Source organism: Drosophila innubila (genome assembly GCF_004354385.1).
Source record: "Drosophila innubila isolate TH190305 chromosome 3R unlocalized genomic scaffold, UK_Dinn_1.0 2_E_3R, whole genome shotgun sequence".
NCBI lineage: Eukaryota > Metazoa > Arthropoda > Insecta > Diptera > Drosophilidae > Drosophila > Drosophila innubila.
The window spans coordinates 17,036,027-17,061,316 of NW_022995380.1; the positions used below are offsets into that span (position 1 = coordinate 17,036,027).

Sequence of the window (25,290 nt, forward strand, 5' to 3'; positions counted from 1 at the left end):
ACAAAATAAAACAAAACCAAAAAAGCAAACGGTTGCGTGAAATACGCTTCGAATATATTGTATTTTAATATCTCGACAGAAATCGATGGTCGAGAAACGACAATAAACTGTGAAAATGTTAAAACAAAAACAAAAAAGAAAAAATCGAAAAAAAGAAATTATGTAATTATATTATTAAAAATGAATGGAAATTGCAAAGAAAAGGCATTAAAAATATTGCAGAACGCAGACCTTGAAATTGTGTAAACTACAAATTTAATGAAAACCAACATTTAAATAACAAAATAAAAGAAAAATATTCATTAAAATTGTTTTCTAATAAAACAAAATCAATTTTCTTTTATTTGAAATGGTAGTTTCTTTAATTTAAAGCTGACATTAAGATCCCTTAATTCTGGAAATCATAAAAATGAAAAGTCCGATTCAATACGATTTCTTGGCAAACCTGATAATCCTGATTGTGTTTATCATATGCACCCACCCAGTAAAAACTCGACAAACTTTGGGGTTTCACATAAAGCGGTGGTATTTCTTTATTTACCATTGATAAACCATTAATCATATATGGTATGTGTAAATAATTCAAACATTAAGGATTTGACATTTGCTTAATAATGTGATGTAATAAATATACTCGTATTAATATTATATATAGACTTATAGATGCTTGTATCGTATCATATCGGGATCATTGACGACACTCCTCTTGTTATAATTTACATTATACTCGCTTGGTTAGTTAGACTTATAATAGATTTTGGTTAGACAAGTACAATACATATATAATGTCATATCTTGGGGCATACTTAGTATTCATGTCAGATATACATCGTTAATTCTAAACTAAATCGAAATTATGTTACAAAAGTGTTACTTAAGTATCTTTCTAATGCTTATGGTTAAGCTTTAGTGCGTTTCTTAAAGGAACCAATGTTAAATGCTATAAAATTATGTAAGTATGTGTATATGGCCTAAGTTCATCTAGAATCATATACGAGTAATGCATAGAAATTATAAAATTAAGTGCGTATTGAATGGGATGATTGTGCTGTGGTGCTGGATCTGCTTCTGGTATTATAATACTAATCAGTCTTCATAACAAAAATTAAAAACATGCTTGAAAATTCTCAATAAATGTGTTGACTGTGCGAGTGCCGTATAGGAATTATATTCAAGATTTAGTTTTTTTTTTTTAATCCATTTAAACGTTAAATAGCGTGTTTACGATTTGTTCTAAAAGCGAGTTGAAAGTCTTTATTGGAATCTTCTTATCTTTCATTGGGGAGATATGTATGGGAGGTGCTTTGTAGAGTCCGTGAGTTGTCTGTAAGTATATGTGTTCCAGATGATATATGTATACATAAGTATTAGCTAATTTCATACAATGTTCAGTTAGTTTGTTATTTATCATACATTAGATATTTTCATATTGTCGCTTTGTTACATTACATATTACATTTATCTTAAACGTTTTAGAGACCAGATCATAAAAATACATGTGCTGAAGCTTAGTTATTTAATCGTAACTCTATGACGACTAGCTGAAGCGTTGCTAATGCTTTCTATATATGTATAAGTAGAGTAAATATATATATCATATTGGGGATAGTTAGTTGCCATTCAAATTTCTCAATCGCAATTCATTTTCACTTTACATTACTATAAAAAACCATATAATTGCTGCTTAAATTCGTACGCATTTTATTAATATTTTTTCTTTCTTTTTTTTTTGGAATTAGAATTTTACGGGTTGAAAAAATTGTCTGTGATTACTCGATAATATGTAAGTAAATACTAGTATATAGAATTATGCGTGCTCTTGGCTAAGATTTATATATTACGCATAGTTTTAGTATTTTTATATGTAAAGTATTATCATATAAATGATATTATGAATATGCACACAAGTATTTTGGTAACCAATATCCTTTAATATCTTACACAGTTATATATGGTATGTTATATTACTTATATTTCGCCTTAATATCTTAAAGTTATGCGTGGGACATGTGCTACATTCTTAGATGTATATATACTAGTTCATTAGATCGGTCAATCATACTATTAACTTGGGCTTGGGGAATTTGTTTAGGAGTCAGCATTGATTACATGAAAGCGAAAGTATTTCTAAAGTTTGGTTTCATTATAGTTTCATTAAAAATAGTTGGGAAATTTGCCAAGTTTTAGTTATTGATACAAAGCATTGGAACCAAATAATAGAACATTTTCTGCTTAGTGATCGCAGGTGATTCCAATTGAAATGTGCTGAGAATATGGAAGATTTAAGATTTGAGGCATCTATACACTTAGGATTAACGATATAGATAATAACTATGCTGACATTTATGCGACACTACGATATTCTATAATATTATCTGTTTAATCGTTTCGCACTAACTCTATGTAATATGTGACTAAATGATATATGGAGATGAACATGCTGGGAGTGGTAGTTTAGTGCAGCTGTGCCGTCACATACAGCGCACAGTCTTGATCCGACGCCATGGAATAGTTGGCTGAATCCCGATCTTCGGGTATGGTCGGATGCGTATCGTGTGGCAGCTTGCTAAAGGCATGATGTGCAGCCCCATAGCCGAGATGTCCATATGGTGACTCGGCCGCCTTACTCACATGCGGCAGGCGGCGCAGAAAGTGCGGATTGGAGTAGCGCACACCGTTGGGCAGTGTGGTGTGTGGTGCATGTGGTGGTGCACTCGATCCTAGTGCCACTGCAGCATTGGCATAGTGCATGCTGGGCGTCTTGAAGCTGGACACCTGCGATGGCGGCGGCGGTGGACCCATTGAGCTGGTCATGGCCGAGGTGGAGGCATAGCCGCCATTATTGCTGCTGGCGAGCTGCTGGCTGTGGCAACCCACCGGCAGTGGCATGGTGCTACAGTGGGCCGTATAGTCGAACTTTTGCTCCGGTGCACTCCGTTGCATGGGCAACGTGGCGCTATTAATGACATTGGCATTGGCATTGGCATTGACCGCGGGGTCCGCATTAAAGCTGGACATGCGCATGTTGGTACAGCGACCGTAGGGCTCCTCCTGTATGGGCGGCTGTGGGGGACGCGTCGGAGCTTTGCAGCTGACGCGTGGTCGGATAACGACTTCCAGTTCACGCTCCTCCCCGGAATGCACGCCACTCGACGATTCAGATGGGGCACGCTCCGGTGGCGATGTGGTATTTGTGCTCTCCGTGATCGAATTGGTGTCACTCCGTGGCGTGAGTGCCTCATTTGGTACGCCAGAGTCGGCACGACGTAGACAGCGGGGTGTGGAGCTGGAGGCGATCTGATGGATAACAGGATAACAGAACAGAAAGCGTGAGCGAGACAGAGACAGAGGCAGTGTGAGAGAAGTGTGGTTAGGATATATATGAAAAAAGAGAGGAGCACGGAAAGAGTGAGGTGGAAAATGTCCTTTAATTTCAGCTTCAGTTCGCCGCCTGCAAGTGAAAATGAAATTAAATCAGGCGAGTGTCCTGTTACTCCTGTCACTTCATGTTGGACCCTGTTGAGCCCCAGACTATCCATCAGACATGCGTGTATGTGTGTGTGAGCGTGTGTGAGTGCGTGTGAGAGCCAGTTCTACACTCACCCTGGCATTGGACTTGGCACTGATTTATGCTGTCTCATAACAGCAAACATAAATCTCATGGATGGCCGCATTGCAGCCGCGGGCGTGACACGACACGCCCCATTCTCACCCGCCCACACAGTGTGATGACCGCAACGCATCACTCTAAACAACATAATACTATTTCATTCCGCCAGCCGAAGAAACATATACTCTAAAAACCTGACCTTGTCGAACCTCAGAGAAATGTTTTATAAAATGAATGAAGATGAAGTATTATTCGAAAATAAAAACACTTTATTTTTAAGTATGTCAATATTTGAGTCCTCAATTAAAAAATCATAAAATAATCAACAAATAAATCATATGTTTAAGCTTTGTTCTTAAAAAAATGTTAGACTATTCCATTAACACAGTAAAACATCGTTTCTGTATAAGATTGATCAGATTCTGGGGGAATAAACAGCAGTCGAATTTTGGATTTAAAACCAATGCGAATAATGTGACTGACAAACTTACCAACATTAAAAAAGTGTTCGATTTATTTTAACTTTAATGCCTTTAAAAGTCTATATAGTTACACGAAATCACGGCCAATTGAAAACAATTTGTTTAAACTATTGAAGAATTTTACTCCAAAATATTGTAACTATGGAAACGTTTATTGCAATTAAATTTCTTTCATTCAGTTGGCAACGCAAATTTATTTGATTGGTAACACCTTTTCAGTGCGGTTGGCAGTGTGATTAACAAAGGTTGCCAGACTAACAATACAAGGTGGCAGCACTTGATTGATGAACGAACTGTCGAATAAATTTCAAATCAAACATGAGCAGTAAAAAATTCAGCAATTACATGATAAAGTGACAGTTTGACATGAAGAAGAGAATAAATGATAGAAAATTGCAAATCAAACGTGTCACATACTCTCATTTAACAAATATGAATATGGCTGCTAATTGACATTTGAATCGTAGAAAAGGCTTTAATTTTTGGCCATTTTTAACAGTATGTAGAGTTAGTCAAGAAACTTTATTTGACAAACTAACAATTCACATATTTTATTTTTTATATTTAAAAATAGTTTTATTTATCTTTTTTAACAAGAATAATAAAATATGAAATCAAATAAAAATACAATTTTGATTGTGTCAAAACACTTTCTTAACTAGCTGTAAATAGAAAACTCTTTGTATCCTATAAACTGATCTGAGCTAATTTATTTCATGTCACAAAAATTTCACGAGCAAATCTCAACATTTTGCGGCTATGCCCTAACAAGTTGGGAATGTGCATACTCGTATAACCTCAGAATAGGGGCTGCAAGGAACATGTTTAAACTGCATGGATCTAAACGCAATTGCGAGAGTTAACCCCACCCCCCGTTTAACCAGCTTCCCCTTTACAACTTACATGAGCCTCGTTAGTATGCACGGCGACCGTGACAGGAGCCAATGGGCTGACTAGATGATGATGCGGCTGCTGGAGCGGATGTGGATGTGGATATGGATGCTGCTGTAGTGGATGTTGTAATGCCTGTTGATGATGCGGTGGCTGTTGCTGCTGCTGCTGTTGTTGTTGTTGTTGTTGTTGTGGCGACTTGTGATGTTCAGGTGAAATTTGCATGATCTCGGGCATGGCCTGGGGAGCGCGTCCGTAGCTGGCATGTGGTTGTGGTACCAGGGGCGGCGGCTGTGGCATGGGCGCACCTTTCACTGGCAGTGGGGGTGGTGGTGGTGGCGGTGTTGCCTGCTTTGGTGGCTCCAGATCGCGTGTGGATGCATACGTGATGCTATCATCGCGTACACAGGCCAATAATTTACCCTCCTCGGAGATATTATCATCACTGATGCCACCCAAGCCACTCAAATTAGCATAGTCGTGGGGAATGCCATGTGCGTGTTGTTGTTGTTGATGATGGTGGTTCGGTGGTGGTGGCAACTCATCATATTCGCTGAGACGCAGGCGCTGTTAATCTCTGTGGGCGCCGTACGTCTGGACATGACGCTATGCCCACTACGGCGCCGACGCAGGCCATGCCTTAAGCGTAGGCGTCATTGGTCTCGCAACATTCTTCCCTCTCCTGGCAATAGCGATTCCACTCTCGTATGGTGAGTTGCAGATCGGTGGATGAACAATACAAGATACGCGGACGTTTGTTTGGCGACGTTTGAACATTACGATGGTACCCACATGACTTGACCTTGTGTTGGTTGGTAGTTTGTTGCGAAACACTGTTAAACATATTCGAGCGCAGCGCAAACCGTAACTGCCGCGCCACGATGTCATTCACTAAAGTTTTGGCAGGTTGTGGCATCGCCGCGCCGTTGTTAAAGCGACGGGGCCGTAGCGGTATTAAATATCGTACTGCTCACCTCACGCCTATCCTAATTCTAATTCACGTCTAGTTAATCGAAAACAAACAGATTAAAATTACTTTAATGGTTTTTTTTTTTTTTTTTTTTTTTTTTTTTTTTTTTTTTTTTTTTTTTTTTTTTTTTTGGTTGCAAATTGGAACTAACTGTTAGCAAAAAAAAAGTAAAACAAAATCTTCAACAACTGATGTAAACTGAGTGCACAAACTGATGGAATAAACGCGTGAAGTTGTTTGGTAAACGCTTTGTTAAGGTTAATGAGCGTGACCGGACGGGACGACGGGACGGGACCGGAAACTGAACGACGACGTTTGGACGTAAACGAAACGTGCAATGAAACAACACAACATTGAAACTGATTGCTGATAACTCTGAATAAATTCTAAAAAAAAAAAATTATGTTTGTTTTGTTATTAAATTTCATTTCATTAAGGGGAGAGATGAATTGCTTAATTAGTGAGCAAATGCAATTTAATTAGTTAAAAACGTGAGCCGTTCATCATGATGTTAAAGCAAACCGTATAACGAGTGGTGTTTGCCGCTTTGGCAAGTGACAAAAAAGTTGTTACCGTCTTAATCATGTTTTATTCGTTAAAAATCAAAATCGCCTGCTGTTAAAATGTATCGATGAAAACGCTGGTAACGCAAATTCTTTCTCGCCTAAACATAAACGTACTGGTACGACGGTATATGTGCCGCTTGTCATGGCGCCGCAGCTTTAATGTACAATCTGCATCTACCGTAAGTATGTTACGTATCGGAAATGTCCTAATTGTGCTTTTGTGGGTGAATTTGGCGGTTTGGTTGTATGGATGGTGCATGAGTAACGAAATGATACAGAACTAAGTACGTGTAATTATGCAGGTTGCAGGTATTTTGTAATTTGTTGAACGGACAACGGTCGCTGCCTTTGTGCCATTAAACTTGGCATTTAACTTTTGAATTGTTGTTTGTAACTAATAAACGATTTTTTACCGCTTGCCATCAGTTTGTTCTTGGTCACCAATTAGTAGGACATCATCAGACGTACTCGTAACTTCGTTGAAGGTGACCTTCAGCTTGGGCGAACTGGGCGTCAGCTTTGGCCAATAGATGTCCTCCTGTGCCACCATGCTCATGCCACCCAATTCGGTGCTGGTGGCGGTGCTCATCATATCCGGCTTAGAGTTGTCAGTGCCATTGACCGTGGTGCTGGTAGAGTTGCCACCGCTACTCGAATTGCTGCCCGTACGCTGGCCGCTGGACATGAGCAGCGGCTGGGCGCTGGCCTTGTTCAACAGCCCACCATAGGTATGGTCCAGTGGTGGCAACTTGAAGTGCCAACGCCGCTTGATGCTCAAACACAGCCAGACGACAATCCACAGCAACAGATGCGTGACGCCAACAAGAGCTGCAGTTGAAAAGGAGAAGAAGAATTAGAGTGCAAAGAGTAGGAATTAGAGAAACATGATAAAACGATTCGCGGAAACATAAGACATGTTAATTGAGTCAAAGCCAAGTTCAGGCCTCAATTGAACCCGTTGGTCATTCAATACGCGGCCATTGTCGATTAATGCCAAAGACCACAGAAGAAGGGCGCTAATTGGCTTTGGCTTATGTACCGACTACAGACAAAGCTCAAAGTGTTATGACATGGCTTAGGGCTAATTCATCCCCTTGCTGGGGTACGGTAACTGTAAACCTGTCTAAACGACTTGCAAAGCCAGTTGTGTGGTTATTGCTTTAACGGCTTTGTGGCTCGATTTAACCACATAATACACTATTTTTAAATAAATTCTGAAAAACACTATTTTCACTTTAAATTTACATTGCATTAGCTCATTCATTGATATACATTTTTTTTTAATAAATTCTTAAAAAGAATATTTTCACTTGAAATTTACATTGCATTAGCTCATTCATTGATATTTAATTGCTGCATTTATGTTCTTATATTTCGTCCCTTATAAAATGATAAAAAATTATCTGAATGACTGAGCTAATCCCACATATATATATTTAAATTTTAGTCTGGTATGCATCATGAAAAAAAATAAAATTGATACGATTCCTGCTATTTAATTCAATTAAAAAGATGTGAAATTTAAATTCTTAACATTACGGGTAACTCAAACCCGATATACCAAGTGCTTATAATTTGTAAAAATATTTAGAACAATTTAATTGAAATGTATTTTAAAGTGAAATATTTCTCTTCTAATAAGTTGAGAGTGGCATATTTAAAGAAGTAATCCACTCACCTGCCAAAAATGTGGGACAATGCAAATTGTTCTTATATGTGGCACTAAGATCGTTTAACAGCGGCGCCTTGACCACCGCCAGAGCCAGGACAAAGCACAAGGATGCGCAATGGGCAAAGTAGACCCAAGTTTGGCTAGACTTCAATGTAATGATGGTCCGATCTCTCATTCGTGTGGCCAGTCTGCCGTGTCCATACAAATACATGACCATCGAGGAGGCCAATATCAATGCTGTGGCCAGCAAGTAGAGCGCCAATGTCACTGTGGCATTCAGTATGAGTCCCGGCTGATGAACGGGCATAAGCTCAGCATAGATTTGCAGCTTGTACAGATTGGAGACGCCGACATAGCCCAGGACAATGTCCAGAGCGGCAACGATCATCTGCAGACTAAAGACGCAGGCAAAGGACTTGGAAGTGTTCCAAAACACGGCCGGATAACGAACAGACCAAACAAGAAGGGCGCACAAGAGATTCACAAACTCAGCACTTGGCGGCTGGGCAAAGATGGTCACATCAATGGGTTTATCGATGCCAAAAAAGAGCTGCAACATGCCGGCAAATCCATCGAGTCGCACAATCTCCGGACTATTGCTGCTGGCAGAGCCCGTTGCTGGAGTGACGGCCGGCAGAGCCTGGAAATCGGCATCCTCCAGATCAATATCAAGATCCTCATTCTCCTGCTGTTGCTGCTCATCGCTCGACTTGGCAATGAACTCACTGGAACTAAGCAAATACTCCGGTTCGATTTCTACACCGGATTTAGATGCAGACCGCTTGCTAATGCGACGCTTCTGTGTCTTTGGCTTAATGGCAATGATTTTGGAATTGCTGGAAACGGGCGTCGAGGGTATTATAATGTCGGGCAACACTTCGGTGCGTACACGATGTATGCTACTGTCCCGGGTTGTGGTCTCCTCCTGATTGCTATAGTTTTCCAACAGCGCATCTTCATGTGAGGCAACATGATGACGACGCGATTGTTGTTGCTGTTGCTGCTGTTGTTGTCGCTGCTTGTGGTGATGCTTGCTGTGGTGCTTGCGAGTGCTCTTGTTGTGATGTTGATGATGCTGCGTCTGCTGCTTGATGCCAATTGTTGTTGTGCTTGTGCTTGGACTGGCCGTTGTCGTTGTTGTTGTGGTTGTTGGTGTTGTTGTAGTCTTCGATGTTGTTGTTGTTGCTCTTGTGGTTGTTGTGCTGCTGCTGCTGCTTGTGGACATTGTTGTTGTTGTCTTGCTTGCTGCCTTGTCCAATGTGCCCAATTTCTGCCAATTTTCAGCACCCAATTTAGAAATTGTTGTTGTTGTTGCTGTTGCTGTTGCGGTCGCTTTGGGCACAAAATCATTGCTGTTCTCAAAGTCTGGCATTAGAATAGTGCCCTCATCTCTGCCAATAGCAACAACACCATCATCATCAACGTTATCGCCATCATCATTATCATTATCATCATCATTGGCATCATCAATGTCATCAATGGCCGCCTCTTCCAGTTCCTGTCGCTCTTGCTCCAGCTCCAGCTCCTGCTCATCCCCATCCCCATCCTCATCAATATCTCGATTAATTAAATCGGGTACTTCAAAGTATCGTGTCTTGCCCATAGCACCATTTGTTGTTGTTGTCTTAGTTGTTGTTAACGTCGTCTTGGCCGCCTTTCTGCCATTAGTGCCATCCTTATCACGTGTCAGCTGGAACAAATTATTATTGATGCCTTTGCTGCTGCTGCTGCTGTTGCCTCGAATTGCTGTGAACATCGTATCGTTGTAGTTGTAGTCCTCCTCATCATGCTCCAAACTGTTTGCGGTTACGTTTGGCGGATGCTGCGGTTGTCGTTCCTGCTGCTGCTGCTTTTGATAGGGTGGTGTTGGCCCCACCACCGACATGGCCATCAAATTGCGTCTATTGATAACAACAAAGTCCAATTCTGTGGCCCATACTTGCTCTGCAATAGACAAGTAAACAGCGATTGAGTAAGTGATAGAGACAGAGAGGGAGTGAAAGAGAAAGATCTGTGCGTATAACAGTGATGCCAACTACTACACTGATAAAAAAAAATTGTTCTAAGATTTTTGGTCTAAAAAATGCGTCGAGAACATAAAATTCTTAAATTAATAGAGCACATCTTGATCTTAAAAACATTTTAAATAAGAAGAAATTCTTATTTTAAGAATAAATATTCTTAAAATTAAAATCAAAAAATAAAATAGATAAAAAATATTTTTTTACATTTATAATTTTTTTTATTTTTTGATTTATGAACAGTTTATTCTAATTTTATAAATGAAATTTAAATTTTTTACGCGCGGTATTCGAACTTAAGATTTTTCAGATTAAAAATCTTAGTTTTAGAAATTTGGTCTTAAAATAATCTTTGGAGTCCATCTGTCTATTTCTATTCAAAATAGTCTCTAAATTTTAATGACATCGCGATATAAATAGGTACATTCCAAAGCCGACTGGATCGGATCGCTTTGTCATATGGCTGCCATTAAAAGAAAAACGGCCCGAAATAGAACCGAAGTCAGGAAAATTCCATAACTCGTCGATAAGGCTAAAAAAAAGATTGCTTTAAACAAATTGACAATCATACACATTTGTGTAAGTTATTTGTTATTAATATAATTTATTTCAGATGTTAAAAAAGTCATTATTTCATATATTCGAACAGTTTTGGTATTTAGAAAGCCTGCTAAAAGTACTCTTAAATAAAACAAATCTATCCAGAAAAAGGTTATAACGGCAACACTGGCATTTAATTAGAAGTACAAAGCTCCTGCTGAGCGTATGCCTGACTTGCTACCAACAAACCAAATTGCTTTGAACAACTCAATAATATTGATACACATGATAAGTGATTACATGTAAAGCGACTCTGCTCCGGACAAATCACTCAAACACACAACACACACACACACACACTCAGTTATATAAGCACATTGTCTTATATGTATATATGAATGCAGGTAATGAGTATTTGAAGACATAGAAACATCTTGAATTTGCTTTCAGCTATCGTTAATTAAATGGGGCGTTAACACCAGATGCCTTTCTATCCTGCACACGACCAATGAGGCATATAAGTTGGTGTAAAATTCAGGGAATAACACCGGAACCGTTAACCAAAGCTAAACGTTTCATTTTTAGTACTGGAACTGAAACCGTAACCGAAAGAAAACTCTCTGTCAAAAACCGAATGCCGAAACGTTTGTAGCGGTACGGTTGCGGTAAAATTACTAGGTCAAAAAGTTGTCCAACTTCCAACTGTCATAACTTGATCAAACCTGAAAATATCATGATTTTGCCTCTAAATTCTAAATTTTTGTTCATTTAGAAAATTTAATTATTTTCGACCAAGACTCGATTTCGATGGTAAGGGTCCCCCCTTTGAAATTTCGAAAATTCAGAATTTTAAATCTCAAGTTTTCACTTTTAATCAACTCCTTATATCGTAAATATTATAAAACAACACTTTAAACTTAATTCTGATACCTTTCATTTTGTTGTAAAAAATCATGTCAAATTGTCTAAATATTTTGACTTGTAAAGTGGTTAAATCCTAAGTCTGACCAACTTCAAACTGTCATAACTTGATCAAAACTAAACCGATTTTCAAGCGGAATGTCAATTTGATCATAATTTGGCATTTTAATTAATTCTGCATTTAAATTTTATTAAATTCGTTCAAAAAAATTTTTAAGGTATTGAAAAAATACATTTTTCAACATTCCATACAAGCAGCAAACATTGACTTCGGTTTACACGGTAGTACTCTGCACTAAGTTAAGGCGCATTTACTTCGCCTCACAGGATATTTACTAGTCGAATTACTATATTCTTATATTTTTCCACTTATTATCCCTATATATTAACTCCGCCCAGTCGATTCGCAGAGCTTTACGATGCCATTTTGTTAGCCACAAAAAGTGTTGCCTACATTTCGGCTGTTGTTCAACAAGACGAATGCTAAGCGCTTGGCTAATACTACGTGCAAATGCCTCGTTGGGCTAATTAAGCGCACATTTACCGCATGTGTTGTGGACTTTATGTTTCATTAAACGATTCTCGCCTACCTAGCTGGACTTCGCTCTGAATGGGCGGTCTGTGGTATAACCTTTGGCTTAAGCTGGTCATCTTTATGGGTGTTAAGCTGAATAAATTTCTACTGGTTTTTGGTAGGCTTATGAAATTTGTTCAAGTGTATTCTTGCCAAGAGTCAAATGAATATTAATTTAAGCTGACCGGATTGCAATGCAAATGAACGTAGATTAATTAAACGTGTTGTCAGTGATAAAAACAAATGATTGCATATTCATTTCAATTATTTTAATCGCTGATGATTAATATGGAATTGAAATGCGGTAAGTGTCCATATAATTATTCCTACCTTTTATGAGTTTTGTTCTTACAAAAATATATGCTTTATCTCTAAAACTATCTGAGAAGTCAGCACTTATGGCAAGTATCAAACTATAGATTTATCGATGTACCCAGTGGATTAAATAAAATTAATTAATTAATTAATTTCTTTGAATGCCATTGATTAAATAGGTATAATTTACCGTTTTATTCAGAATACCTGACAATAAAAAGTAAATTGATAGGATATTACTTTGGTAGATACTTAAAATCGCTTTTGACTTATTGATTTTCATTAAAATTGCTGATATTTCTTTAATTAAAAGTTGCTGTTTATTTAGGCTGATAAATACCACAGCTAGGCTAAATCATAATGCCTGGCTAATTAGTTTATTTTATGGATTTGGGGCTTCTGTCCACTTTCTCTGCACGCGTTCTGGCCCAGTTAATAACTTGAGTAGCGACCGACACGAACATTAGCCAAGTTAACACTTTCATAAAATTATTTATTAGTCGAGTTGCTTTAAGAGCACAATGCACAAAGAACTGCCAAGTAAATGCCCAGCGGGTGATAAGAAGCTCCAAAAAAAAAAAAAGATGAAAATTGTCGAACAAATATTAAAGACAATGAAGGAAACTGATGTGCTGAGTTCGAGGATTTGGGGTTGGGGGGTGGGAGTGGGAGTTTGGGCTTGGTTTTGGGGATTGCTTGGGGATTACAACAATGGCTGCCATAATAATATGTCGTTGTTGGCTAACGGCAAGTGGCTCGTAAAACCGACAACACCGAAAATCTTCAGATTAACCCAGCGGCAAAGTCGTCCTCGTACTGCCCCATTCAGCCGCCTTACCTCCTCTTTTCATCGCCGTCTCGATGATGGCAGTGACAATAACACCGAGGAGTACAACGAAGGACGAAGGCAAAGTAATGAAAATGCGCAAATCCTAAGGCAGAGCCACGCCCATTCGTCCGCCCTCCCGCTGTGTGTGTAATAGTTGTCTTGCCGCTGATAAGTCCGGCAAGGATGCTTGTCGTTCCTTGCTGCTCCTTCGTTATATTCCCCCCCTCGCTTTCTCCTTAGTCGGCTGAAACGCGCGCGCTCGTTAAGTCTTTAGCATGAATAATGATAAGTTTCATGCCTTGGCCAGGCCATGTTCTGGCCACAACATCTTGGTCCACTTCCGGCCCACGTTTAGCTACCTCATCTCTTCCCCTACTGTAATTTGAGTGCGCCTGTTTAGCAGCCTTTTATGCGCTCAATATGGCGCATAAGAGACCCTCATCCAATCGCTATTTTCATTTGTTTTCGGAACGTCTGCATTAATTATTTATGAGCCCAACACGGCGTATAAGTGATTTTCAACCATAAAAGTGTCGCTCGCGCTGATTTTTACTCATCTTTTAATTAAATACACGATGAATTGCCCTTCAGTTGCTGTCCTGTCCGAGGGGAATAACCTTTTATATCCTGTACTTTTATAGTTGCATAATGGAAGCTAAAAATTGTTTGCCAGCATATAATAAATATACAAGTACCTTAGTTCTTAATTAAGTAACTTATTTCAAAAACAAAAAATTCAAAAACATTTTTGGAATTTAGAATTTTAGACTAATTTTAATGTAATTAAATATTAATATTCATTTTCGTTACTTCAGAAAGTCACTTGAAATAGTTTTCTCACAGTTGGCTGCATTGCGTATACGTAATTTTGGGATTCGCCTCAGGTCTTTAGAATGCAGTCATAATTTAATTAAATAATTAATGTAATGCCTTCTTGTGCTGTGATAAGTGCCCCCTTGCACCTCGCTTGTCGCATTCACCCCAAGTTAAAGTCCGACTGCCTTTTAATATCTTTTTATGAGACTTTTGTGGTAACTTTTCCAAAGTATTTTTTTTACGATTTAACGCTGCGGTGCCTAATTGCCTGCCATTTCTTTATCCAATTTTATGCTAATGCAAAAGTTGAAAATGAATTATATAATAAAAATGATGCATAAAACTCGCTCCCTACTTAAAAAGTGTATATTGAAATATATATTTAGTTGAGCTAAATAGTCAATCAGAGGATAAAGTTTTACAACTGCTGTCTGGAAATTATAATATCCAACTTACAAAGCTGTCTACTCTTTGGATATATCTCTGACTGGTGCAGCTTAGAGGTAAGTTTAAAAATGTCAAGACTCAAGTCGACAAATGGCAACAGGGAGGGAGCGGGAAAATTTGCAATGCAGTCGAGCGTAAAAAAGGCCAAAGCAGTCGCGACAAGGCATTGCACTTAGCTTGACCAATCTCCTGTTTCCTCCTTTTCTGAAAGTATAGAGCATTTCATGCCACTGCCAGACGCGAGTACAGTTAAGACTTTAGCTTTGCCGCTTTGCAGCGTTGCACATTTTATTTGTGCCAATGATTTTCTAATTTCAGCATCAACAGCAGCCAACTGTGGGGGCAACAAGTTGCGCGAAAACAATTTCCCAGCATGGATTTAAAGCCAAGGACCGCAAGCATGTCTGCCACCGACAGGCGGGAAAAGCACAAACAGCAATCAGGAGAGGGGTATAGCTAACTTTATAGCTGAGGGGAAAAGCCAAACAAAAGAAATCGAAATTAATTAAAATATCACATGAACTGCTCAGCTGCTCTGATGCCCTGCTGACTGCATGGGTCACTATAGATTTAAAAAAAAAAGAAACAGAACCGAAGCTCGGTTCATCATGGTTTTTTATGAGGCCAATGCGAACGCCTGCCACATTTTTAATTTACTCCCGCAACTCGATGCTGCTTCACTGACGGCTTTGTCCTGCCGCTCCATACATATTTCTGTTCGCTTTTTTTTTCTTTCTTCAATCTCTCTGCCATTTGCTGTTGCCCGGTTCAATAAACCCGCCATACGGTCAGTCAGCCACAAAGTCTGTCAGCAATGTGGACGTAGATTGCAACTGGGATTGGCACATGACTCACAGACGGATGCCGACGCCAACTCACTTTAAATGTAGTTAATTTTGATTCGCTTGCCACTGTCCTGCAATCCTCTTATTCTCTTGTTATTAAATTTACCCGACCACAGCTCAATTCACCAGGAGACAGAAATTTCACGAGTGACAGTAAATATTGGCAGGTAACGTGAAGTAAGAAGTTGAGAATCCTTTCAACTATTTTTATGGTCCTCAACTTTTTTTATATTATATTGCTTGAAGAGGTTTTATAGCCATTCTTGAATTCCAGTCTAAATATTTGTAATTTAACTCTCTGGCGAATTCAACATGAATTAAATCCATACTTTGAAATAATTATGTTGACTGATTTGAATAAGGACTTCTCTCTCACAATTTCAATAAGCATAGTAAAAAGTTTCAAATTACTAAATATATTTTCCACTATGTTTAACTGTAACTTTTTTATACGCTAATGTAACCATAACAATTTCAATAAGCATGGCTTACTGTTTTAATTTAATACATTTTCCTCTCACATAATACATAATACATCCTTGACTGTAATCATGTGTCGAATTTCAGCAAAACATACATTTTTAATCACTGTAAGATTGAGAGACATTTGATTTGCTTTCTCATCTGTATTTCGCTAACTAAGAACAGTATTCAATGTAAGTATTGTATTCGCTCCCTAAATTCAAAATGTGCTAAAGCATTGTTGGAGAATTTTTCAGTCTTTCAACTTTGCAAACTAACTAACTTTCTGTCTGCTGGTTTTATTTTCCTTGTTTTTAATTCTTTGTTCTAATCATTTACTGTGGCATTAGTTTACTGTGCTAAGAGTGGCAGCAACGTTGTTCAGTGGCCCAACGGTACACATGTATGTATACATTGCCACACACACATACACACACACACACAGTGGCAAACAGATGGGCAAACAGAGGCCTGTGTTCTGTTATTCCTCCTCCTGTTCATTGAGCCAACATTTGCACAGTTTTGGCTCGGTTCGTTGGTTACCTCGTCAGTCGTTCGCCCCGCTCGCTGTTAATAACATGGCTTATTGCTGCCCATAATGGGCGTGCCGTCGTCCTCTGTCAACCCGTGTATGTATGTGTTTACTCCTGTGGTTGTTAGCCAGACTGTGTGCGACCATATTGGCCACGTTTGGGTTTGTTTTTGTTTGCTTGTGGCAGCAACACAGAGAGAAAGCGACTCATGCATATGTTTTGCTAACAGATTTCCCAAGCGATTGCAATTGCTTTGAAGATACTCGTGTTTGGAACGCCTCAAATAACAGCGTATATTACCAAGTTATTCCCTTAAGCTCACTTTGCTAAGCTGCCTCTAACATTTTAACCAAACAGTTTTATGTGACAACGAGACATGGAAATGACACGAGAAATGACTCTCAATCACATCTGTCTGACAGCCAATTATTATAAAATTTCATTATTTTATTATTTTCTCAGTCTCAATATAATTGCATTAAAATGCACAATGGCTGCAAAATGCCAAATTGATTGCATATACAATCAAATTATGAACAATTCGGCTTGCCTGTGGCATTAATAGATGCATTACATTGGCATTCATCAAGTGACAATGTACCACGCGGCGTATGGTTAACAATAATGGAGCAGGGCAACAAAGTGTCTGGCGGAAGTGCAAATTGAAATGCAATTGAGAAATAAAATGAAGGAAAACAACAATAACAATAACAGCTACAAAAGAGCACAGTCCAAAAATGTGCGACGCCATAAAAGATAAAATGGCGTGGCGTTAACTTCCGGTGCTCGCATACTTTTTATAGTATACTTGTCTGCTGCTGCTGCAGTTGCAGCTGACAGTTGCCAACTTTACTTTGCCACTCCTCACACACACACACACACACACACCACCACTTAATTACACTCACCTTTCGGCAACAGGCCATTCTCAATGATGCGCGCCTCGAGCAAGAGTCGCGGCAAGAGCAAACAGAGTGCTATAAGGATGTGCACAAAAGCTGCAGTGGGTCCTCCATGTGTCCACAATGCTCGCAATGTTCCGCCGCGTGCCTCCTCTTCAAGGCCGTCATGTGGTGCCAGAGTGCAACGTCGCTCCTTGGCTCCAGTTGCCAATTTGATGCCATCGTTTGCCAAGTTGCCAACCTGTCAAGCATAGAAACGCGAGATTACAATAAGTTGCCACATATGAAAAACTTGCTGCAAGTTCAGCAACATTATTTTCAAAAAACTGCTTACCAGAACACTGAGAAAAGTTCAAAAGCATTTATCTGACTTATGACCTCAGTTTTAACTGAATAATTATGTAAGTTCATGTCATGTTTTTCTCTAGATACTTAGGCTAATAGAAATTGCATTTGTATAATTAAAACCATAAAGATATCATTGCATTTTTAAATTTATTTAAATTTAAATTTATTTGGCATATTTTCAAGGTATAAATAAATAAAATAGTTGCGTCTTAGGAAAATCTTAAGGTTTCATTTATATTCGCAAATTGCTTAGTTCACTATTCTAATTGCCTCAAAGGAACTTTAAGGATTCCACAATTTTTATATGCATATTTGCATATTTAAGCTGCTGAAAGAATTTTCTCGATTTCAAAATACTTTTGCCTCTAAGCTTTAATCCCACTTTACTATTTCACTAAATATCTTAGCCATTGTATTTGCATAAATAATGTAGCAAACTACTATTTCTTTTTTATGTTCATAATTAATGAGATGCCAAAGTGCCGTTTATTTTTTTTAATTCTTAATTCTAATCCACATTATGATTACTTTATTTTAATTAATAGCTCATATCTTACACGTTCGCTTCATTGCAATTTATGTTTTTGTATATTTATTTGTTTAAGGCGAAATAAATGAAATCAAAGCCTTAAAGGGCAACCAACAAAGAGGCGTTCAAAAATGCTGAATTGAAATCCCCTTATAAGCATGCCCGACAATTGTGTATCCCGCTATTTGATGCCATATTCCGCATAAGCTTATGTGCAATTAAAAAATTAAAATAAAATAAAATAATAAACAAACAAATGAAAATAAAATATGAATTAAACTGCAGCGTTTACTACAACCAAATATATTGTGGGTGATTTGCGTTTGCATTTTTTATTCGTGATGGCAGTGCGAATATCGCGTATACGAGGCGTTGGCGCATAAAAAATGCACGTGACAAATGGTAAAATGAAATATTTATTTATGCAGCGTGTAGATTCCATGTATATATTCTATATTTGTACGTGAGAATGTGTGCATGTATTTTGAAAAAGTGAACATAAAAATCACGTGCACCATATAAATAAATGTGCGCTGTTGGGCTTTTAAATTAAAAGCAAGCAGACTTCATGGAATCGCTGAGACAAACACTGATTGAAACTCGAATATATGCACCTTTCTTTGACCCTGTTTGTATATACCCTGTACATTTACAAATGGCTTGAACTATGAAAGATAGTAAGAGATTTATTATCGATCGTATGGACATGATAAATTGATACTATATATCCCCGGCTGTGTATCTCTGTAATAATATAAATAATTAAGTATGTTTCGATCAATTTATCTACAGGATATCTTTAAGCGAACACTTTCTAACATTCTTGCTTTTAGTTTCATTTCGTTACGTTTGCTGTGAAGCAACAACAATGATTGCAATTTTGCAAAAGCGTAACGCATTTGGAGTGCACACGCACACAACCATGCAACTTACTGTGTGTGTGTGTGTGTGCGTGTGCGCAAGCGAGACGGCAACTGTATTCCCATTTAGCCAGCGAGATAATACATTTAAACGTGCCGACATTTCGCGGTTGTCAGCCCTTGGGCGAATGCACTAAAGTGTAGCTTCTGTGGCCAGTGAAAAAGAGGAACAGTGGGAATAACTAAAGCAGCAGGAACAGCAGAGCATGTGCACCCATTGCCTGAGGCACTTCACTGCTTTTATAAACTACATACATGTCTGTTAGCTCTGCCAAAATCAGCGACCCACTTGATTATTACGATGTGCATGTGGTGTACTGTTGTTGTGGCTTTTAGTTTAATTCCAACGAAAAAATAAAATAACAAAGCTTATAACGAAAAGTTCACTTAGGAACTAAGAGTTCATTGCGAACTAAAAGTACTCGTTGAATTCTTATAAATGCCAGCAATGTTGCGATTAGCTTAACTCTAATTTAAGTATATTAATGAAATTACAGGATTAACACGATGAAGTTGCAGGGAGGAAGAGAAATAAACCAACAAAACTTTTCTTTACTATTTGGTATGCTTAAAGTATCATATTGCAAGCGATTGAATTTATAGAATACAGAAAATAATTATTATAATCAATAATATTATTTTAAATAACAATACTGTCGGTATTGTGTTTTTAAGTTTATTATATTGCATATTTTATTATTACTCTTGTATTTATTATTGTAATTTTAATATAGTTATAATAATTTCAGAGATTGTACTTGTTTTAAATTTTGTTGTAGAGTATTTGAATTTTAAACGATTACAAATGGTTGTCAAAATTATTTAGTTTTCATTTTCAGATTATTGATCATTCTATTTAAATATATATATTTAAGTTCAATGTTGCGGATAATTGACATATCACGTCGGAGGGACAGAAGATCGTAAGTGATGTTCTATTACCAAATGCTGATGGCCGTCCAACTATGCTTTACTGTAGCTGCTGCCCCCGGTCAGAAAAAGAGTCAACAGTCTGAGAGTCATTAACTTAGTCTATTATTTTACAGAGCCAATCGAGACGCATGCCAAAGTGGTCGGTGGTTATCCGGTGGGAATTGATGTTGTGCCGTTTCAGGTCTCTATACGTCTGCGATACTATGAAGAATTGGAGTTTGGTTCGGGTCACATGTGTAGCGGTTCAGTGATATCACAGCGTGTGGTTTGCTCAGCGGCACATTGTTTTGCAGAGTAAGTTCAATAAATATATATTTGCTATACTATATCTTTTTTATTTGATCCCCAGAAATGATACATATCCAGCACAATACAGAGACCCAGAGAATTATGTCGTCGTCGCCGGCAGCAGTCATATTCAAAGTTTGAATCGTTTCAGTGAGGTGTATCTGGTACAGGAGATCATTGGCCATGAACGTTATCATCCTTACACTCTAGAGAATGATATTGCATTGGTGTTCCTGAATAGTTTCATACCCTATCATCATTTCATTATACGTTCATTGCCACTGGCTTCTGCGGCGTTTCCTCCGGGCACCTTTTGCTCCATCAGCGGCTGGGGAAATGTATACCGTGAGCTACACCAGGCGATTGTGCCAATTCAGGATCAACGCCTGTGCTCCTTTATCTATATAAGTTTGCCCAAATCCCAGATTTGTGCAGGATATCTAAGCGGCGGCGTTGATGCCTGCAAGGGGGATTCGGGAGGTCCCATGGTCTGTAACGGTCACCTAACTGGCATTATATCCTGGGGCGTCGATTGCGGAAAGGTCTTCTTTCCCGGCGTCTATACAAATATCTCGTACTTTCTCAACTGGATCACAAAGGTCAACTCCTCTCTGGACTATGAAAAGTACTTGCGAATGCGAGGTTTAAATGGAGTCGGCCCTTTAATGTTACCAACTATAGAGTTATATGTTATTTGTAGTGTATTGCTTATGGCAATGATAAAAACGATCTATTGATTATTAAAAATATATAAACTGACTTGATATTTATTAAAAACTATATACTAAAGTAAAGCCCTAATAAGAAATTATTTTAATGAATTAAATAGTTAAATAGTTATTTTATTGTGTTAAAAATTTAATTTCTAATTTATAAGACTTAAAATTCATGTTTTTATATATTTTTTTATAGCAAATGAATTATATAAATGAATTAGACCTTAACTTAATTGAACAAATGCAATTGTAAAATTTTCAACAGTCACAACTAAAACCCTGCAACCAAAATGGCATTTGTTTGTGTTATCTGTGTTCGAACTCTTGATTATGCTGTTAGAATTTTTGCCAGTTGTTGTCTGGCTATAAGCCGTATCGAAGCATAACAGAAATTTGAGTCTGACTGAATTGAAAATGTGAACAAAAACTGCACAAAAACTATGAACTGTTGAATAATTGGCAATAGAGAGGAGCGCAGGTCCTGCGAATGTGACTGTATCCTGCCAATGCACTGATAGCCACGCGTCAATGGTCAATGTTGGACAACGTTATGTGAATTGAATCGAGTTGAGTTGAGTCGAGACCAGTAGAGCAGTCAGTCAATGAATAGGCCATTATTAAGTGGTGGCCATATGATGAGTAACTGCTGCTCCTTCTGCCCATTTCGAAATATTTTGATATCCTGTGCTGTGACTGATAGCCGGCTTTGGACAGCATTGTTGTCTATGACTTTATTTATATGCAATTTTGTTAAACTTGTTGCCTAACGTTGTTTATACTCAATACGTTTTGTACTCTTTTCAGAGTTGCCTAAAAAACAAGCCAATTATTTGTGAAAGCCCGGAGGCAAAAAGCGCTCCCAAACAAACAAACCCAAAGTGACAGAAAAGGACACCTACGTACAGCTATCTGCAGTTGCCAATGGCCACTTTAGTGGCTTCTAAAGTGAGTGTCGCATGAGATGTTCCACAGAGTGCAAAAGGAAGTTTTTTTACACAAATGTTAGCGACTCAAAAATACCACTTAGTCCGATTAATAAACGACTTTGTTTCAAAACCTATGTATATACAACATATCAAATAATTTTAGACATGTTATCACATGCAGAAAAATGTACATCAAATTTATAATAGAGAGGACACTCTAGTTCTTATCAAACTACAGGGTATTGAAAGCCGTTTGCAACTTATTGTAGTTTTCTATCGAATTTTTGCTTGCGCCAACGTCTGCCGTGCACTTCAAACGGACAATAAATAAAATGCCATACATACAGACAGAGACAAAAAGTGTTGGAAACAATGTGAGAAAGAGTGAGAGGGAATATGGAAAAGCCATAATTGCATTTATTATGCTGATAAAAGCAGGGACACGAACAGCAAGTCGCAACATTCACACAGACGTCCACTGCATGTGTGTGTGAGTGTGTGTGTGTGTGTGAAAAGATACCCAACGCAATTGTCTGTCAATGTGTGCATGTGTGTGTGTGTATGTGTGTGTGCGTGGTAGCCATTTTGTGGCGCTGCTGGAGTCTGAAGCTGGCCAAGTTGCTTCCGTCCCAGACCAGGAGCAGCGTATGGCAGTGTTTGTTTTTGCAAATGAATTTAATAACGAAAATAATGCCACTAAAAATAGTTTATACACAAACAAAGAACACGGCACTGCAGACAGGAATCGCATCGGCAGCAGAATGCAACAACAGAGCAATTTAATTATCGAGCACGTCTGTTTTATAGCCAGACGAACAAACCACACAGTTAATTTCATGATCCCAAATTGAGTTAAGCCCCCCAGTCAAATGCGGTTGGTACTCGTACTTACCTTAAACACAGCCGATGTAAAGAATACGGGCAATAGTATGAACACTACGCCGGACAGTACAATCTGTAGATTTAGTTCAGCAACGGGTTCAATTTTCCAGGGTATTAGTGAGCAGCCTGAAAGCATTCAAAGTCATTGATTAGGCAAAGCTTAGCAAATTAACAGTTCGTTGTTATACTCAATTATACTTAGCATGTTAACTAACACCATGCAGATTAGCGACTGTTAGGCCAAACAGATCCCTGTTAACGATAGAGCCCCGGCAATATACATACCGTAATGTTAAATTACAGCCGACAGCTAAGCTAGCATAGTGACAGGTTCATGTTAACTACTACATATATTAACTTATCGTGTTAAGGAATCGGACAGAAAACAATTACATAACGTGTAAATAATTTAAAATTATAGTTATGCAATTTAGATTATCGTAGAAGTTAATATTACAAAGCATAAAAAAAGAAAAAAAATATGAAGTAGTAAATAAAAGTTCCATAGATTAAGTTTCTAAAACTTTTCTTAAAAAGGTCGAGAGACCTCTAGGTTTTAAATGAGTATCTTGACAGTAATCGTTATCTTTACTGTCATATATTTTTATACTGTCTGTAATTTTGTCTCTTCATTCTTACTTACTGAACTTACAAGTAAACATCGTAAGAAAGCGAATACTTATATAGATTAAAATTTAAGATCAAAATGCAGAAATTGTTTGTAAAACTTACCGAGGAACCTATAGGCGCCATGCATGGCCAAATAGCCCTGAAAGAGTGTTAGCAATACTCCATACCATATGGACCAAAGCGAATTAAGATGTAGATAGCTGCTGGAATCGTGACCAGGATGCTGTAGATTGCTATAGCGACTCTGATGTCGTTTCGATTTGATATACTTGGCTTGAAGCTGCTGCTGCTGTTGGCTAAGACTGTTACTGGCTGTGGTTGCATTTGTTAGCACCGAGTTGCAGATAGACGAGTTAAGACTACCGCCACCTCCTCCTCCTCCTCCTCCACCGCCAGCAGCACTTGAGTTGCCTGCTACGTTCTTGCCACCCATTTGAAATGGAGTTTATTTATCTTGTTGCCTCTGTTTGTCGTTTATCACGCTTTTGTTGTCTTCTCTCTCCGCTTTGCTGGCAACAAATGTTGACAGTAAATTTCACAGCTATTTCTATTGGTTTTCTATTGATTTTGCGCGTTGATTTTCTATTTGCTTAAGTGATGCTTATTCCAGTGGTTATTGTTGTTGTTGAAATTGTAGTTTGTTTTGTTATTGTTATTGGCGATATTATTTGCTCGCTGATATGCCTCATTATAGCGTTCAACCTTCGTTGATTGCTGTCGCATGTTTAGCACAATGTCTGACTAAAATGCTTTTTTTTTTTAAGTGTGAGTAGTTATCCTATGAATCGATACATACAACGAGAGCTGCAAAAGAAATAAAAAAATATTTAGAAATTAGGGAAATTTGAATTCGATTTAGTTTTAACAAAAAACAAAAATTAAAGACCTTATATAAAGTATTTTCGTACTCATTTCTGTTAATTTTAGAGTTTTATTTGATTCAAGATTTTCACATAGCTTTTTCTCTCTGTGTAGGGCTTAAAGTTTAACTAAAATATAACATTTCAATATAAAATTCAGCAGTTGCAAGATGATGGCTATAAATCAATTGGTAGCAGGCGTTTCCAGACTGACACTACCTCATGTAGCAGCAACCAATTTGTTGCAGTTGCATAATTAAGCCGCCAACAAAGAAAATGTTGGCCTGCAGCAATATAAACACAAACATACATATTGCCACATATACCCCACACATATTTGCATTTCCCTGGACTGCCTGCAGTCCATGTCCCAGTTGTCGTCTTTGTCTGCTCGCTGTGTTTTATGCGTCGCGCCTTTGAGCCGCATGCAACATGCATAATTATAGGCCGCAGACAGCTAACGCTAATGGCAGCCAGGTACGACTACGACTATATGCAACAAGGCATGCGTGTTCCGGCCAGGATTTGCTGCAAGGCAACGGCAGCGGCTACCACAAAAACCGTAAACATTTATGACACTGTTATTGAATTTTTTTAAAACAAAATGTTGCGTTTTGTTCAGCAAGCATCAGTTTTGGTCCCGCCTCCATCCCCAATGGAGTACAAAAAATTTACAATTTGTTATTACACGTGTAATTAAAAAAAAAAAGGGAAACTGTTACAACCAATTTGAAATGTGTTGTAATCCATTTAGTAAATTTAATTGATAATTACTCGTTGGCATATTTGAACTTCGGGATTTGGGGAATTGGATTTGGCCAGCAAAGGACATTTATTGAACAATGTGGTAACTTGTGGCAAT

At 38.1% G+C, this 25,290-nt stretch overlaps 2 protein-coding genes across 2 annotated transcripts; one reads left to right on the forward strand and one right to left on the reverse strand.

The window, feature by feature from the left end:
• Nucleotides 1-501: 501 nt before the first annotated feature.
• On the reverse strand, nucleotides 502-24,001 carry LOC117792715 (protein tincar). The gene is made up of 7 exons (XM_034632949.1): nucleotides 23,671-24,001; nucleotides 22,949-23,064; nucleotides 17,403-17,637; nucleotides 8,198-10,135; nucleotides 6,933-7,347; nucleotides 4,996-5,536; nucleotides 502-3,297 (listed from the first exon to the last, which is right to left on the reverse strand). Exons 1-7 carry the CDS (start codon nucleotides 23,999-24,001, stop codon nucleotides 2,455-2,457), a joined length of 4,419 nt encoding a protein of 1,472 aa, XP_034488840.1. The 3' UTR covers nucleotides 502-2,454.
• Nucleotides 20,074-21,185, forward strand: LOC117792006 (trypsin). Its single transcript, XM_034631952.1, has 3 exons — nucleotides 20,074-20,184; nucleotides 20,240-20,420; nucleotides 20,476-21,185. Exons 1-3 carry the CDS (start codon nucleotides 20,124-20,126, stop codon nucleotides 21,149-21,151), a joined length of 918 nt encoding a protein of 305 aa, XP_034487843.1. The 5' UTR covers nucleotides 20,074-20,123; the 3' UTR covers nucleotides 21,152-21,185.
• Nucleotides 24,002-25,290: the final 1,289 nt, after the last annotated feature.